Here is a 15,971-nt window from a genome sequence, read left to right as displayed (position 1 = left end):
GTCGTGGGACTAAGGCATGACACGGTGACTATACCATTTAGTCTCGTGGGAGTAAGGCATGACACAGTGACTATACCATTTAGTAACTCCAGGTCCACAGGTGAAGGGTTTGTAACACGCACCCGTAGGTGTAAAACAAAATAAGTATACTCACCACTCTAGTTTCCCTGGTCTTATAGTTTCCCTTGTCTTATAGTTTCCCTGGTCTTATAGTTTCCCTGGCCTTATAGTTTCCCTGGTCTTATAGTTTCCCTGGCCTTATAGTTTCCCTGGCCTTATAGTTTCCCTGGACTTATAGTTTCCCTGGCCTTATAGTTTCCCTTGTCTTATAGTTTCCCTGGACTTATAGTTTCCCTGGCCTTATAGTTTCCCTTGTCTTATAGTTTCCCTGGTCTTATAGTTTCCCTGGTCTTATAGTTTCTCTGGACTTATAGTTTCCCTGGACTTATAGTTTCCCTGGCCTTATAGTTTCCCTGGTCTTATAGTTTCCCTGGTCTTATAGTTTCCCTGGCCTTATAGTTTCTCTTGTCTTATAGTTTCCCTGGACTTATAGTTTCCCTGGTCTTATAGTTTCCCTGGTCTTATAGTTTCCCTGGTATTATAGTTCCCCTGGTCTAATAGTTTCCCTGGTCTAATAGTTTCCCTGGCCTTATAGTTTCCCTGGCCTTATAGTTTCCCTGGTCTTATAGTTTCCCTGGTCTTATAGTTTCCCTGGTATTATAGTTCCCCTGGTCTTATAGTTTCCCTTGTCTTATAGTTTCCCTGGTCTTATAGTCCTGGGAAAGCCTGATGAACCCTAGGTCGCCCTACCCCTGAGCTGGACACCCGACTGAGTGGTTTTTAGTAAAAAGGTTTCTTCCACTCCAGCTGTCGGCCGCCGAGCTCTACGCCACTGGTATCAGTGGGTTGCTGGGATCGGGACTGGGCTGAAAGGACAATGCCCGTGGGTAATAGGCCTGAAGCAGGGACAACCTAGGCCAGCTCATTAAGCTCAAGGGGGAGGCGGGAGTTGGGCAAGACACGTCTTGGGGGTGTGATCTTTTACCCTCTGTAACTTTCTCACTCATTATTATTCACAGGATTATCCGTAATCATGGTAGCATCCAACATGACACAATACATTATTTACCATTCATTTCCATTGGGCACAAAATAATCTGAAATATAACCAAAACAAACTGCAAAGGCATCCAACAAGTTTGTAGTCACAAGGTTGATGTAGTCATTACGTGCTATGAACATGGGACAAAAAACTAAACTTTTGACTACTTTATTTATAAGGAGGGGTGTCAATGATTTTGACCCCTACCTTTTAGAGAGAAAATAAATAGTACTTGTTGAACACCATCTAGGTCACATTTGATTTGGATAGTCCGGATACTTTACAGATGGTCATACTATCAACAAATGATCTGTTGATAAGCAACTGCTTGCTAAGATCAGGGTTAGGGTTAAGGTTAGGTTTAGAATAAGGGTTAAGGTAAGGCTTAAGTTTAGGGTTAGGATAAAGGTTACGGTTAGGGTTAGGGCTAGGGTTAGGGTTAGTAGATAGTTAGTTGAAATGTTACTGATAGAGCATCTACAAATAAAGTGTTACCCATTTAGTCAAATGAGCAGCCAGACTGCAGCCCCGTATCGGGCATGAGGCATCTGTGTCCCATCCTCACAAGGGAAATGTCAAATACTGACTGGCTGGGCTCCCTAGAGGGTGAATGCAATGTCTTCAGCAGGGTGATGTCACCATGACAAGGTGAGGAGACATTTAGAAGAAGACTTTCTCTAGAGGCCCTTAAGCAACATTTATGTGCCATGGTTCTACAGAGATGGGATTTGTGACTGTCTCTATTTGATTCGGGAAGGGCAAAGCTTTGGCTGTTATGGCAGAGATTTCAGGTGCGGGACGAGGCTTATGTTAGCTGGAGGTGGACAGAGATGTGCCGAGGGACCTTCTGACTCCCCCATCCTCAGTCTCTCCTCACTGAATCATCCACTTCCTTTCTCTATCCACTTCTCTCTAGTGAGCCACACGTGTGTCCTGTTTGTATTGTTGGATGTTTTAACATATAAATAGGTGGACTTGAAACATTTGATGGGGATTAGTCTAGCTTGGCTCTGTGCCTAATGCAATGATTAGGGATTTCTGTCAGAGCAGATAAGTAAATTACTGTATCGCTAGTTATTCAGAGGCTGTGTTCAACTGTTAAGGGGCATAAGCCTAAAAGCAGGACCTAAGATAGGAGTTGTTCAGTGTCAGTTAGTGAGCTGTCAGCCAATACCTCCTCATTAAGTCCCATTCACATCAACCAATTGTGCATGGTGACAGTCAAACAGGTCCCTGAACCATCCAGTATCACAAAACAACTACTCAAAGTGACAAATTACTCAGAGACAATCTGAGTAACTCAGTCAGATGCTGTACACCAAATGAGATCGCCATTATTAAACCATTATTAAACTGTCAGAGGTGTAGCAAACGTGCAGAGCCTCCCTCTGAGAGCATGTTCCCTCCAAACACTTCACCGTGAGATTGGTAGCTTGGTCTGAGGCAGGCTAACAGGATAGACTACAGGCCACGAAACAAGCTAAAATACTAGGGGCCTGAAAACACATGGATCAATTTGTCTTTTCTTTGAGCTGCAGAGCCGTTCCCCAATCACAGCTGGATATAATACTACCAGCTCTTACCTGCCTGAAACACATGTAGCTCATCAGGTACAGGGTGAAAACATCAAGTGAAATGGTGGAAGGAAGAGCATAGTGAGAGAGTGTATTGCTGCTGTAGATGAGGGGAGCTCCTGCTAGGTCCGCATGGCCCTGTTAGGCCTACACTGAATCACCGCCTACCAGTAATAGATTTCATTGCATGTAGGATAACCTAACACAACACAAGAGAAAAATGTTTTGGTCTGTCAATTCAATTGTTTTTTTGAAAAAACTAGAGGAGGAAATACATCCCCTTTGCGGTGTTGCTTTCTTATGTTAAGACTCTCCAACTTCTGGTTGTCTCGTTGTCCTGTTGAAAGTATCTCCTCCCATATAGGCTACAATAGTTTATGTTTACCAGGCCTGTTTTCAACAGCAGTATACCACCAGCAGTATACCACTGTCTTGTTTTAACTTGACAATCTCTCGTCGTTGTTTGTAAACAACTTTGTTTTCCTAGCACATCTCCGCTAATCTCCTTGTCGCACACATTCATTATTATTAAATAAAGATACATGTTAATGATGTTATATGTGTGGAAGTAGCCCTACTTTTCAGTACTTTCCCCAAATTAGAATTTTGATGGATGCATGTAGGCTCGTTAATTATCTAATCCATTGTTTTCCTCTGTTTCCCTCCATAGGTGCAAAGGCGATTCAAAGCCTGAACTCCAACTGAGTAGAAGAACATCCCCAAGACCAGATGCAATGGAGATGTTCAATGTCACCAACTTCACCTACTGGAATGCCTCAGAAGGCACTGACGCAGGGCCTGCCATTGAACCCGAAAGCCCATACAAGACTGTGGAGGTGGTGTTCATCGTATTGGTGGCTGGGTCCCTCAGCCTGGTCACTGTTATTGGAAATATCCTGGTCATGCTTTCCATTAAGGTCAATAGGAACCTACAGACTGTCAACAACTACTTTTTATTCAGCCTTGCATGTGCTGACCTAATCATCGGGCTGTGTTCCATGAACTTGTACACAGTATACATAGTGATTGGCTACTGGCCCTTAGGGCCTGTGGTGTGTGATCTGTGGCTAGCCTTGGACTATGTCGTGAGTAACGCATCTGTCATGAACCTACTCATCATCAGCTTTGACAGATACTTCTGTGTCACAAAGCCCCTCAGCTACCCTGTCAAAAGGACCACCAAGATGGCAGGGATGATGATTGCTGCTGCCTGGGTCCTGTCCTTCATTCTGTGGGCCCCGGCCATCCTTTTCTGGCAGTTCATCGTGGGCGGGCGGACAGTGCCTGAGAGGGAGTGTTACATTCAGTTCTTCTCTAATGCAGCAGTCACCTTCGGCACGGCCATCGCAGCCTTCTACCTGCCCGTTATCATCATGGTCATTCTCTACATACAGATCTCTATAGCCAGTAAAAGCCGGGTGAAGAAAGAGACCAGGAAGCCGTCAGGGCCCAACCCAGAGGCCCTGACCCACGAGCAGGCAAGGGGCAGTAGTACTGCCAAGCCCATCAACAACAACCTGACAGCAGAGGACACAGAGCAGGGCACGACCCAAGCCACAGATGACGTGGCCAACCAGCACGAAGGTAAACTGCAGAACGGCAAGGGCCCGTCCACCACAGGTGGAGAGGGGGAGATGGAGGGTGAGGACGGGGATAGGGAGAACTGTGCCCACGGAGAGGAGAAAGAGAGCTCCAACGACTCGACATCTGGCAGCGTAGCTGCGTCCAACCACAAAGAAGAAGAAGCGGTGCCATCCAGAGCAAACTGCAACGCCGAGCTCGTACAGCAGCCAACCCGCCACCGGGCCAAGGCAGGCGGCTCCAAACTCACCTGCATCAAGATTAAGACCAGTTCTCCCAAGGGGGACTGCTACACGCCCTCCAACGCCACGGTGGAGATCGTCCCCGCCACGGAGAAGCAGAACCATGTGGCGCGGAAAATCGTGAAGATGACCAAGCAGCCGCCCAAGAAGAAGAAAGCCCCACCATCTCGGGAGAAGAAGGTGACCCGTACCATCATGGCCATCCTGGTGGCCTTTGTGGCCACCTGGACACCTTACAATGTTATGGTGCTCATCAACACCTTCTGCTCCAGCTGCATCCCCAGCACGGTCTGGACTATCGGCTACTGGCTGTGCTACATCAACAGCACCATCAACCCCGCCTGCTATGCCCTCTGCAATGTCACTTTCAAAAAGACATTCAAACATCTCCTCCTCTGCCAATACAAAAACATTAGGTCAGCTAGATGAATATGGATGCGAGTGTGCGTGTGTGCATGTGTGTGTGTGGAGAGAGAGAGAGAGAGAGAGAGAGAGAGAGAGAGAGAGAGAGAGAGAGAGAGAGAGAGAGAGAGGTTTATGATGTGGTCCCTTTCCTTTGTTTTTACTCTACGGCTCATAAGAGAACTTGTATCCTGCAGCCATGTTGGGTTTGGCTCTGATGAATGAGATTTGTGATGCAACTGTTGAGACATAAGACTTGCAAAGAAGCGCACAGGCAGAAGAACAAATAGACCGAACTTGAAAAGGACAGTTGGATAGAGAGCTCTGCACAAGACGAATTCTAAGGGAAAATAGGGCTGACTGAATTCACAAACTTCCCGTTTGAAATTCAGTGTAAAAAAAAAGAAACCTGTATATATCAATGTATACGCCAAATGTAAATGTTTGTGTGCGTGTGTGTGTGCGTGCATCTGTCTGAGCGTGACAGAATGATCCATCACACAGTTTCAGTGGAGATGTCCGCCAGTAAAGACAGCACAAGGACATACAGTACATACTACAAACTGTTATCTGTATGCCGGTGGCACTCTGTGTTAGCGACACACACAGCAGAGCAGCTTGTCTAAACTGCCTCTCTGGCATGTTCATATACGACTGAGTAACATGGCTGGGAGCCCTCCTATCTCCAGGGATGGACCATAAGTGGCCCCTGAAGGGCATAGCAGGACAGAGACCAGGCCTGGCCAGGGTCACCTCTCACCACAACGTAGGACTGAGGTTAGGAAACGTGTTTGAAAAAGTAGATTCTTCCCACCAAAGAAACAGGTGGAAAAAGGTCATGAGTAAACAAATAAATAGATAATGTTAAAAATACATCCAAAAAGGCAATGTTCAATTACATTATTTAGCTTGCTATTTGTTTTCCACATCATTTTAGATGATCAGCGATTTGATCTCTTACAATTCATTACATGATGAATTTGATGTTTATTTGATTGTATATTAAGATATTATTTTTGTCAGATAGTCTACACTCTTAGAAAACAAGGCGCTAACTAGAACCAAAAAGGGTTATTTGGCTGTCACCGTAGGAGAACCCTGTGAGAACCCCTTTTGGTTCCAGGTAGAACCCTTTTGGATCCAGTAGAACCCTTTTGCGTTCCATGTAGAACCCTTTCCACAGAGAGTTCAACATGGAACCCAAAAGAGTTCAAACCTGTAAACAAAAAGGGTTCTACCTGGAACCAAAAAGGGTTATCCTATGGGACAGCTTCAGAACCCTTTTGGAACCTGTTTTCTAAAAGTATGTTGATGCTTGGAGCTTGTAAATTCATTCAGAGGTGGCAGTTGGCAAGGGCTTGGAGCCAAAGCCTATTCAATTATACTGGAAGGGATCTTGTGCTTTTCCAGGGGTGAGTTGGATATTCCTCTGAGAGAGGATTTTCAACATAATTCGATCCCGCTATGTTGCAGATGTTACAGCCTGTGACAAGAGCCTGTTGTATGTCAGTCCTGACTGATAACGAAGAGAAAGATTTAAGAGGATTGTATTTTTGTCTTGCTGTCGTCAGAGGTGGTTTGTATTCGTTGAGTAGGGGTTACCAAGGTTGTAGAGTGATTGATAGAGTGTCATATCGTGGAGATTTAGAGGTTATCTCAGTGCATGTTTCTGTTGTTACCCCGGAATGGGGTTAAATACCAATAATCACAGGCCATGGCCTTGTGAATTATAAGGGCTACTCAATGTTAGATGTACTAATTCATCTCTGTGTGTGTGTGTGTGTGTGTGTGTGTGTGTGTGTGTGTGTGTGTGTGTGTGTGTGTGTGTGTGTGTGTGTGTGTGTGTGTGTGTGTGTGTGTGTGTGTGTGCGCGTGTGCGTGTTTCATCACATGAATATATGTACTGTTTATGTATGTGTGTTTGAGATCACAGTCTAATGACGTTAGAAATAATACGACACTAGAATTCCCATGGTTTTGTGCCATACTGTTTGTGTCCATACATTTTGTCCACACCGTATGCTGATCTCCAACACAGTCCATTTATCTCTAACATGCTAATGTATTCCAATTTAAGCAATGAACATAAAGCAGCCATGGGATGGTCGCCACGTTGGTTGCTAGGGGGGCTTAACAGAAAATGACACCAGCATTGAGCAGCCCCTTAAGGCAGTCTCCTTAAAGACAGATATGGGACAGGCCTTTAATGGAAACTCACCATGAGCCTGATCAGATTATAAAATGATGTGGAACACCTACTGGAGATTAAAGATTGGCTATTACGCGCTCGGTTTACACAGCCCCTCCCCTCCTGTCCCACTTAGTGTCCCACTTGCTCCTGATCCCGTTTTGTGTGACTGTGACGTCCCCTATATCAGGGCATTGTTTAAAGACCCATGAAACATAAGGAACATCATATTTACATTTACTATCTCTCTCTCTCTCTCTCTCTCTCTCTCTCTCTCTCTGTCTCTCTGTCTCTCTCTCTCTCTCTCTCTCTCTCTCTGTCTCTCTGTCTCTCTCTCTCTCTCTCTCTCTCTGTCTCTCTCTCTCTCTCTCTCTCTCTCTCTCTCTCTGTCTCTCTGTCTCTCTGTCTCTCTCTCTCTCTCTCTCTCTCTCTGTCTCTCTGTCTCTCTCTCTCTCTCTCTCTCTCTGTCTCTCTCTCTCTCTCTCTCTCTCTCTCTCTCTCTCTCTGTCTCTCTCTCTCTCTCTCTCTCTCTCTCTCTCTCTCTCATTGTCCCCCAGTGTCTCCTCCCCCTTAATGACATTGTTATGACTAACATCGCCCCCAATATTGTAAAGATAAAAGACAACGCAACCTACTGCAAATTCACTAGAGGCGTCAAAATAACACAACATTTAGGTCATGAGTAATTATTAATAAATTCTGCTTTTAATGGAAATAGTAATGGCAAAGGAAGTGGAAGAGGATGAAGATCCTCTGAATCCTTGCAATCTTCCTTATTTAAATGCAGGTTGTCCTTTGGAAGCCTGGCAAAGTATAATTCAGTCAATCTGTTCGACTGCCCAAGCCCAGCAGTGTGCGCGAGGCATCCATCCAAGTTTACAATCCAGCCATCCGTCAGGTTGATAAGTGGACCCATGTCTGGGTGTCATCTGTCACACGTCTCAGTGGTTGGTGTTGCTAAGAGCCTCCTAGCTTCCCAGAACGGAACGTCTGATTCAGCTCAGGCTAAGCTGTTGTTTGAGTGATACCAGCAGGAAAGTAAGTGCTCTCCAACACAACTGGTGGTCTGGGTCTTTTTTGAGAACAGTTATCTGGGTGTTTGACGGAAAGTGACAGCCATTTATCACCAATGGAGGGACAGGGTTCACCGCCCCCAGACAAGATGGCTGTCACTCACTGCGTCTCAGTGGAATGCTCTTTCAGGTGCTTTCAGACACAGTGGAAAGCTCACAACCCTTTAGCACTCCTCACCCGTCAACAGCATATTGTTTGACTAACAGGACAAAAGAAATCCTGCGCTGTCCACTTTGTACGGTCCGATAAGCCCGCATTTGTAGTCACAGTTGCAGAGAGGCGGCCTGTCGTTCACAGGATACACAACAGGCTCTCACATCTTAGGTACCATGTTCGGATACTGTCAGCCATTTCAGACAGGGTCAGCCAAAGGTTTCCATAAAATAAATGACACGTCCTTCAGGAATCACACGCTACTGTATAGTCTAGAGAATGATGGAAACAAGGTGATGGAGTACAGTAACTCTCAGATGGATTTTGGCTAGACTTTTTATTACCATACTGTAACAACAGGACATGCTCTCTGTCCATGTGGTGGGGTGTATTTCTCATTGAGTGGATTCACTTGTCCCCTTCATCACATAAACATTGTCTCCATGGCGTCAACAGATCATCATGTGCCGTCTGAGCTAGCTGGGCTCCTCTTCACACGGCTTGTTTCAAAGGGCTAAACCTTTTTAGGGAGATTTATTTCTCCCTAAATGTATGATTGTGGTTGATTAGATTTTTTTTTTTTTTTTAGTAGTTAGTTAGTTAGTCAGTTAGTTAGAATTGTGATGTTTTGATAGAGTACATCACAAATGTGTGAAAGAGTATTTATTTAGATTGTTACTGTGTTGTCTGGTCTGTTCTTGAGCAGAGGGTTAGTACCCATTGAGATGGGAACATCCTGTGTCTCTGTTTCCAGTTGAGATAGTTGGGCTGCTTCTGCCACTTATAGCCATGTTTCCAAGGCGATGTGGAATGTGAAGTGTATCTGAACAGACAAATATATCGCCACATTGTATACTGAGCAATTTCAAGTGCCTTATTACTTATTACCCATTCTTATAATTGCTCATTGATATTTAAATTGATGTTTTATATTTTCAGGTGATGAAATCTTTGTTAGATGGTCATAGATGTAGAAAAGCACAAGATCTTCTAAAGCCTAAAATGTTTATTTTCTCCTTGTGGTCGTGGAAGGCATAGGTTTAGTAAAAGGGGGAAAACATGTAATTTAATCGAATTCATCCTTGGAGGTTTGGACGGTATTTTAACACGTGTGTGTGTGTGTGTGTGTGTGTGTGTGTGTGTGTGTGTGTGTGTGTGTGTGTGTGTGTGCGTGTGTGTGTGTGGGGGGGTGTGTGTGTGTGTGTGTGTGTGTGTGTGTGTGTGTGTGTGTGTGTGTGTGTGTGTGTGCGTGTGTGTGTGTGTGTGCGTGTGTGCGTGTGTGTGTGTGCAGGGGTGTTATGCACCCCAAAAATCTATGTGAAGATGGCTGGGGGGGTGGTCCTGAGGGGGGCTAATTTGGCATTTTTCAATCACCTGAAACAGCTTTTTTTCTGCAATCTAGACCCATAATCATTATGTTTAATTATATGTCAAAATATATATTTTTTTCTGCATATCTTAACATACTTCTTGAGCTGTCTGTATCCTCCTGACTGGTGGTTCTTTTTTTAAAGAAACTAAATATGCTTCTCTGCATCTCTGCTAAAATCTGGGTAAAAAATTGAAAGGAATGTGTGTCTTATTCAGTTCATTTAGTTATTGCTTGCTTTTATAAAGTCTACCAACACTGCCAGCAGGCAGGCCAGCTAAGATAGTTAGACAAGCTAGATAATCTAACTTGATAGCCTGAAATGGCTTCATGGTAGCTATTTATGAGGTCGGGAGATTGGGAACCTATCTGGGCTAGCTAAAACCAACTTTATAGAATTGCTAGGTGGCTAGTAGTATCACAGAGAAAACAACGACAACAACACACACAAACACACACACATATATATATTAATTAAACAGGACAAATCTGATGGGGCATATGCCCCTGTGGGCATGATGTTTATGTGTGTGTGTCTGTCTGTCTGTGTACAATAGAATGTGTGTGTGTGTGTGTGTGTGTGTGTGTGTGTGTGTGTGTGTGTGTGTGTGTGTGTGTGTGTGTGTGTGTGTGTGTGTGTGTGTGTGTGTGTGTGTGTGTGTGTGTGTGTGTGTGTGCTTTGCTCTATAAGAGACCCTTAGCATGTCAAAGCACCAAGTGGCATCTGTAAATAAAGACAACCCCATAGAAACACAAACCACACATTGCATTCAGGGGGGCAAGAAACACTAAAGGATTCAACAAACAATGTTGTTTCTGTCCTCACCTCACATTCCCTGTTTGAAAAGTGTCTCAAAAGCAAGTGGCTTCCAAAGACACACTCTGAAAGACAAAGATACAAGACAAACATTTATTTTTGCCTAAACACATGTAAACACAACATGATCATCATACTGTACATTTTGTATCACGTTTTATAAAGCTATATCTATTATATTGTTGTACAAAATCTAGAATTGAACAGTGTATCAGTATGTGTTAGATGAGTACTGTTTCCAGACTGAACATGTGTTTATTGGAGTGACAATATTATGGTGGGAAAGAAAGAATCATCGTTAAGTGAATGAGAAAACAAATGCAATTCTGAGAGAATGATTTCTAGAGAACGGACCACTGCCGTGTGACATTTAAAACTGAACTAAAGTACACTCAACTGTCCCACTTTTTTTTACTCTGTTGCATGTTTGGGCTTTGTGAGACTGACGATCAGCCGAAGAGGAGAATCAAGTGGTAACCTGCTGAATCTGTAGAGAAAAAAATCCATTACTGACAAACAATGAAGTGCTGATGTGTGTTCGGCATCCATTTTGTCTCAACTTGTAAATGAGTGATGAGTGAAAAGGGACACAGACTGACCGTAGGGAGAAACTGTGAGACCAGCTGCTACAACATGCAGTGTGGTATTGGAAACATCTGGACTTCTTCCAGATATCTGGGGGAATTGTTATTGAAACATATTCTAAGTCTTGTCTCGAGGGAATGAACCATTTTGAACCATTGTAGGTGTGACTTCACTGAAATATCTCTTCAAATGGACAAACAGAATACAAATGATAAAAACCTATTTTGTGGAAAATGTATATATAGCAATGTACCCTCTTCCAAAAGGTTCTTCAGCTGTCCCCATAGGAGAACCATTTTTGGTTCCAGGGAGAACCCTTTTTGGTTCCACGTAGAACCCTGTGTGGAAAGTGTTCTACCTGGAACCCAAAAGAGTTCTTTGAAAGGGTTCTCCTATGGGAACAGCCGAAGAACCCTTTAAGGTTCTAGATAGCTCCTTTTTTTTCTTACGAGTGTACAGGGTGTTCATTTTTCAGTTGCGTCAGTATGTAAATCGAATCATTGTGCTCTCATCCACTGTGGCTCACGGCTCCTAATACGGTCGATATAGTGTCTGTTAAAAACGTATTATTTGAATTGTATATATCTCTATAGTATACATTATACGTCATTTGGATGAGGTACAGTTGAAATGTACATAGGTCTACACATGTTTAATAGCTATCTGAATGTTCCCCTCCCTTCTCACCCTCCCTTATCCTAATATGATACTCCCTCACCCCTAATGTACAGTAATAATGTTAGTTATTTCCTTTGCGCCATTAGTTGATTGTTTAGTAGTTCTGGACAGTGAAGCTGAGTGTTAATATCACTGGCCACTCACTTATGAAGCTGTAAAATATTAACCATATTCAGTGGATTTATGGTGTCATATTCAATTTTTAAATGAATTCAAATAAAATGTATGAAAAATGTTTCATGGCATTTTGTGTCCGGATTATTGAAATGATAGTGGTGTGGAGAAATGTATCACTTGTTAGGTCGGAATTGGAAATTACACATATTAGGTTTTTATTTAGCTTTCATATTAAGCCTCCATAATTTCATATGAACATGCAATTACTTCAATCAGTGTGAGTAAACGTTACACATATTTGGACATCATTTCAAACTTTATTTTTTTTAAATGTAATCGATAATTAGGACAGGTCAAGTCAAGTTGTAAACTACAATAACAGTTTTACTCAGAGTTCAACTGGAGAGCGGGGGAACTACAAAGTGAGGTATAATAGCAGGAGGACCAGAACTAATACTTGACACAACCTCTTACACACTAACAACTGTACAGTATCTAATGTATACAGTCATCTGACAATAGTTTACATCTTTCACTGTAGATAACATTAGAAAAGGAATTTCCTTTACATCAATGAGTACTTATGTTTCTTATTAATGTATTCCCTCAAATTGTTAGAAAAGTTGTTAGCAATTTTGCTGTTGAGGGAACCAGCAAAATAACCTTTAAAACCCCAGTAATGACATGAGGTTTTAACTTGAAGCTGCTTTAAATCAAGACATGCAAGAAAGGATGTTTTATTTGAGAATAATTTTGTCACCTCAAACAAAAAGGATGTTATGTAATATGAACAAAAATCCAATATATTTAGTTTTTCCAACAATGACCCTGAAAAATGTTAAGGTAAGCATTTTAGTAAGAAATGCTTAATTTGCATTATTCACACAGAGTATTACATCCCCTACAAGATTTTCCTATGAGAAATTAGGAAAGAAATACATATAAACCTACAGGACAAACAAATAGGAACCATGTTGAGATAGGGCAGTATAAGCATCAACTTCCACTTCCTGCTTCCCATGATGCACCACTAATCCATCAGGGTGCGCTCCCTCTTCTTCCCCTCCCGCTTCGGCTTCTTGGCATCTGCAAGAACAGGTGGGCATCAGGTTAGAATCTACATGTCTACTGTCACTTACCCTGCAGTCAGGTTTTTGAAGATTATAACCTGCCTTTCAGTCTTCCATGAAAAGTGAATTTGCTAGTTTTTCAGATATCATCAACCATTTGGGTTTTAGTAGAACATGTCATTGGTCATCAAACAGGGAATATCTTTTGCTATTTTTATTTGGGCCTTAACTGGCACTCCACTTCAAGCTCCTGTCTCGCTCACTCATTCCCTGGGTGTGTTGCTAATCCTACCACTGGACTGAGGAGTGCAGGTTTACTGTGCATGTGGACAAACATGAAAAGTGCTTTATCATCGTCCCACAAGAGTGGCTTTAGTACCTGACAGCTGTGACAGGAACCACAGTCCATACCCCCCTCTCTGGTCTGATGAACAGGAGCAACATAACCCCCACACACACCCTCCATACATATATTCTGTCTGTCTGTCTGCCTGTCTATCTGTCTATCTGTCTATCTGTCTGTCTGTCTGCGTTTAGAAGAGTGTGAGGGGGAAAGTAAACAACAAGGAAAAGGCAGGACTCATCTAAAGTCTGTTTCCCCAGGAGCTCCTATCATTGTAGATTACAGGGTGGGATGTTGTTGGTGGGCGGTAACAGATGAGAATGTCAACTGGCTAATCAACACCTGTTTGTTTTGTACCTGATCTAAAGCAAGTTCCCACCTGCCACTAATTTAAGGTCCTCCCACGTCAGTTTGTTGATGAAAGCCTTGCCACCCTCTCCAGCTAATCTGAGAAAAACGTCCTCAACATAAACAAACACTCCATCAATACTACTGTACGCTGCCGCTCCACTACAACATATTAGAACGATTCAAACTGGATTTGAATTTACAGCACATGAATCGATCTACTCACCACCGATGCAGCATTAGTCAATATGCAGTAACATGCCAGGTCATGTACAGTACAATAAGCCATCAGCATTAAACATGAACAAAGTCATGTAAACATTGAGGAATCATTTCCTTATCCTTCACATGCCCTTTAGTAATCTATGTGAAACATCCTATCAGCAGTGGAGCATTAATGTGAAGAATGTGATGATAATCAGCATATAAAGTATTGTAAATCATCCCCATGCTAATGTTTTATCCCTGATAAACAAACATGCAATCCATCGGTAAATACAGAAGTAGTGATTACTTACGTGTATAGAATTTACAAATCACTAATAAGTGGGTATAAATGAACCCGTTGGAAGGGTCGATATGCATCAGGCCACTGCACAGACCTAGAGATGACTCATGATTCACAAGTGTCTAACTGATTGATGATAGCCTACCAGATGTTGCCTGTGCTACTAACTTGCATAATGTGTGTGCAATCACTCGAATCCTCCTCAAATATAATGCTAACGTCAACGTCCCAGGGACCAGCTATCTAATCTATACATTTCTCATAAGCATACGTGTTGCGGACAAGCCGAGAGAGTTCTGTGAGTTTGGAGATTGGGACGTGGGTGTTCATACAAATCCACTGAAAATTGCTCCTCGCTCCATTTGTTTGGCCGGTTTTAATTTGTTTAACTGTGTTTTTGCCTGTGCCTTTGTCAGCACATTTGGCTCCCTAGGGAGACAGAGAGAATCACATTCCCTCTGCGAGCCCCGTCTGTGAGATTGGAGCTCTCACCATGCCGGAGTGCTTTCTGCTGCATAGGCACATTACTGTGTACTCTCTCCGCTCTCATTTCTGCCACCGCACTTTTAACACAGACTCATAATAATCAGAGCGGCTCGGAGAGAATGTGTTTTTAACCGGGATACCGTGAAACAGGCCGAGTGCAATAAGACTGAATTCTGTGTCTGAATGGGCTTTCTTGTACACAGAGACACAACAACACAGCCCTTCTCAGGGGAATGATAAACCGTCGCCGGCCCCAAAACAACTCCTTGACGGCAGCCGCAGGGTTTTCATCACTATAAAGCCTTTTGTTTCCCCCCAAATCATCTCTGACATTCTCCGCTCCCCACTGTGGCTACCCTGCTCATTCTTCTGAGTAAGGAGCGAGGAGAATTCTACAGGTATTCATAATGTTTCATTTCTGCTTCATTTCTGTCGCTCTCTGTTTTCCAGCCTTTCCATTTCATTCCGTGGGGCCCGTCTCTACCTGAGGTTAGACAAGGGAGAAGCTGACACTGAATCTCAGATCGCTCCCTCGCTGCTTTGCTGCATTGTCTCCTCAAGACTATGGGCCTGACAGATGTTTTCTCCATTGCTCCTGGCAGCAGCAGACAAGGTGGCTGTTTAGAATTGTAAATATGACTGGGTGGATATGGTGGCCCCAGCCGGAAGTGAGATAGTCCCTCGCTCTGTAGCCGGGGTTCATTACAAGTCCTCTGATCCCTCCTCTGTGACTCTGACTGGCCTGGAATCCCCTTCCAACACACACACACGCACACAAACACACACAGAGGCAAGTGCATACACACACACACACACACACTCACACACACAAACATTGTCAGCCTCTCTGTTTCCCAGTAACCCTTTAGCTTACCAGGGCTTATCTGTCAAATGGCAGACATGGGAAATCATACTCTCAGATAGCAGGTCTTTCTTTTCAACTCTCTCTATTCTTCTTCTCCACCGTCATCCCTCCCTCCTTTCACACTGTGGTTCTCACCCTCCCCAGGGCAGTAGGCCCGACTTAAAACAGGACTGGCCTCCATCACACAGGATTCATTTGGGAGTATATGATCATTCATACAGGTACAGTGCTATGCAATCCTGCTCATGTGCTTGCGCGCACACACACACACACACACACACACACACACACACACACACACACACACACACACACACACACACACACACAGTATAGAGATTACGATTAAATGTTAAATCACTGAAGAAATAATGTTATTTCTGTGTGCCACCTTGCTATTTCTGTCACTGAAATACATGTGCACCGAAGAAATACACCATCACAAATATGCTTTTAATTTGGATCAGAT

General features: G+C 43.4%; 2 protein-coding genes across 3 annotated transcripts in view; one reads left to right on the top strand and one right to left on the bottom strand.

Moving 5' to 3' along the window:
- The window catches only part of LOC115180074 (muscarinic acetylcholine receptor M2), a 76,023-nt gene extending 69,599 nt beyond the window's left edge, over positions 1 to 6,424 (top strand). The window contains exon 3 of the mRNA XM_029741972.1: positions 3,347 to 6,424. Within this exon, the coding sequence (XP_029597832.1) occupies positions 3,411 to 4,928 (1,518 nt within the window). The 5' untranslated portion in view covers positions 3,347 to 3,410 and the 3' untranslated portion in view covers positions 4,929 to 6,424. The remainder of the gene's footprint in view (positions 1 to 3,346) is intronic.
- Positions 6,425 to 12,085: 5,661 nt separating this feature from the next.
- LOC115180601 (pleiotrophin-A) overlaps positions 12,086 to 15,971 on the bottom strand; it is a 41,769-nt gene continuing 37,883 nt past the window's right edge. For both annotated transcript variants that reach the window (XM_029742817.1, XM_029742816.1), the window contains exon 5: positions 12,086 to 12,968. In XM_029742817.1, coding sequence (XP_029598677.1) covers positions 12,913 to 12,968 — 56 coding nt within the window. In that variant the 3' untranslated portion in view covers positions 12,086 to 12,912. The remainder of the gene's footprint in view (positions 12,969 to 15,971) is intronic.

The sequence above is a fragment of the Salmo trutta genome, chromosome 40 (assembly GCF_901001165.1).
Source record: "Salmo trutta chromosome 40, fSalTru1.1, whole genome shotgun sequence".
In the NCBI taxonomy this organism is placed as follows: Eukaryota; Metazoa; Chordata; class Actinopteri; order Salmoniformes; family Salmonidae; genus Salmo; species Salmo trutta.
The sequence above is the reverse complement of the archived record's forward strand: the minus strand, read 5'-3'. Positions and strand labels throughout refer to the sequence as shown.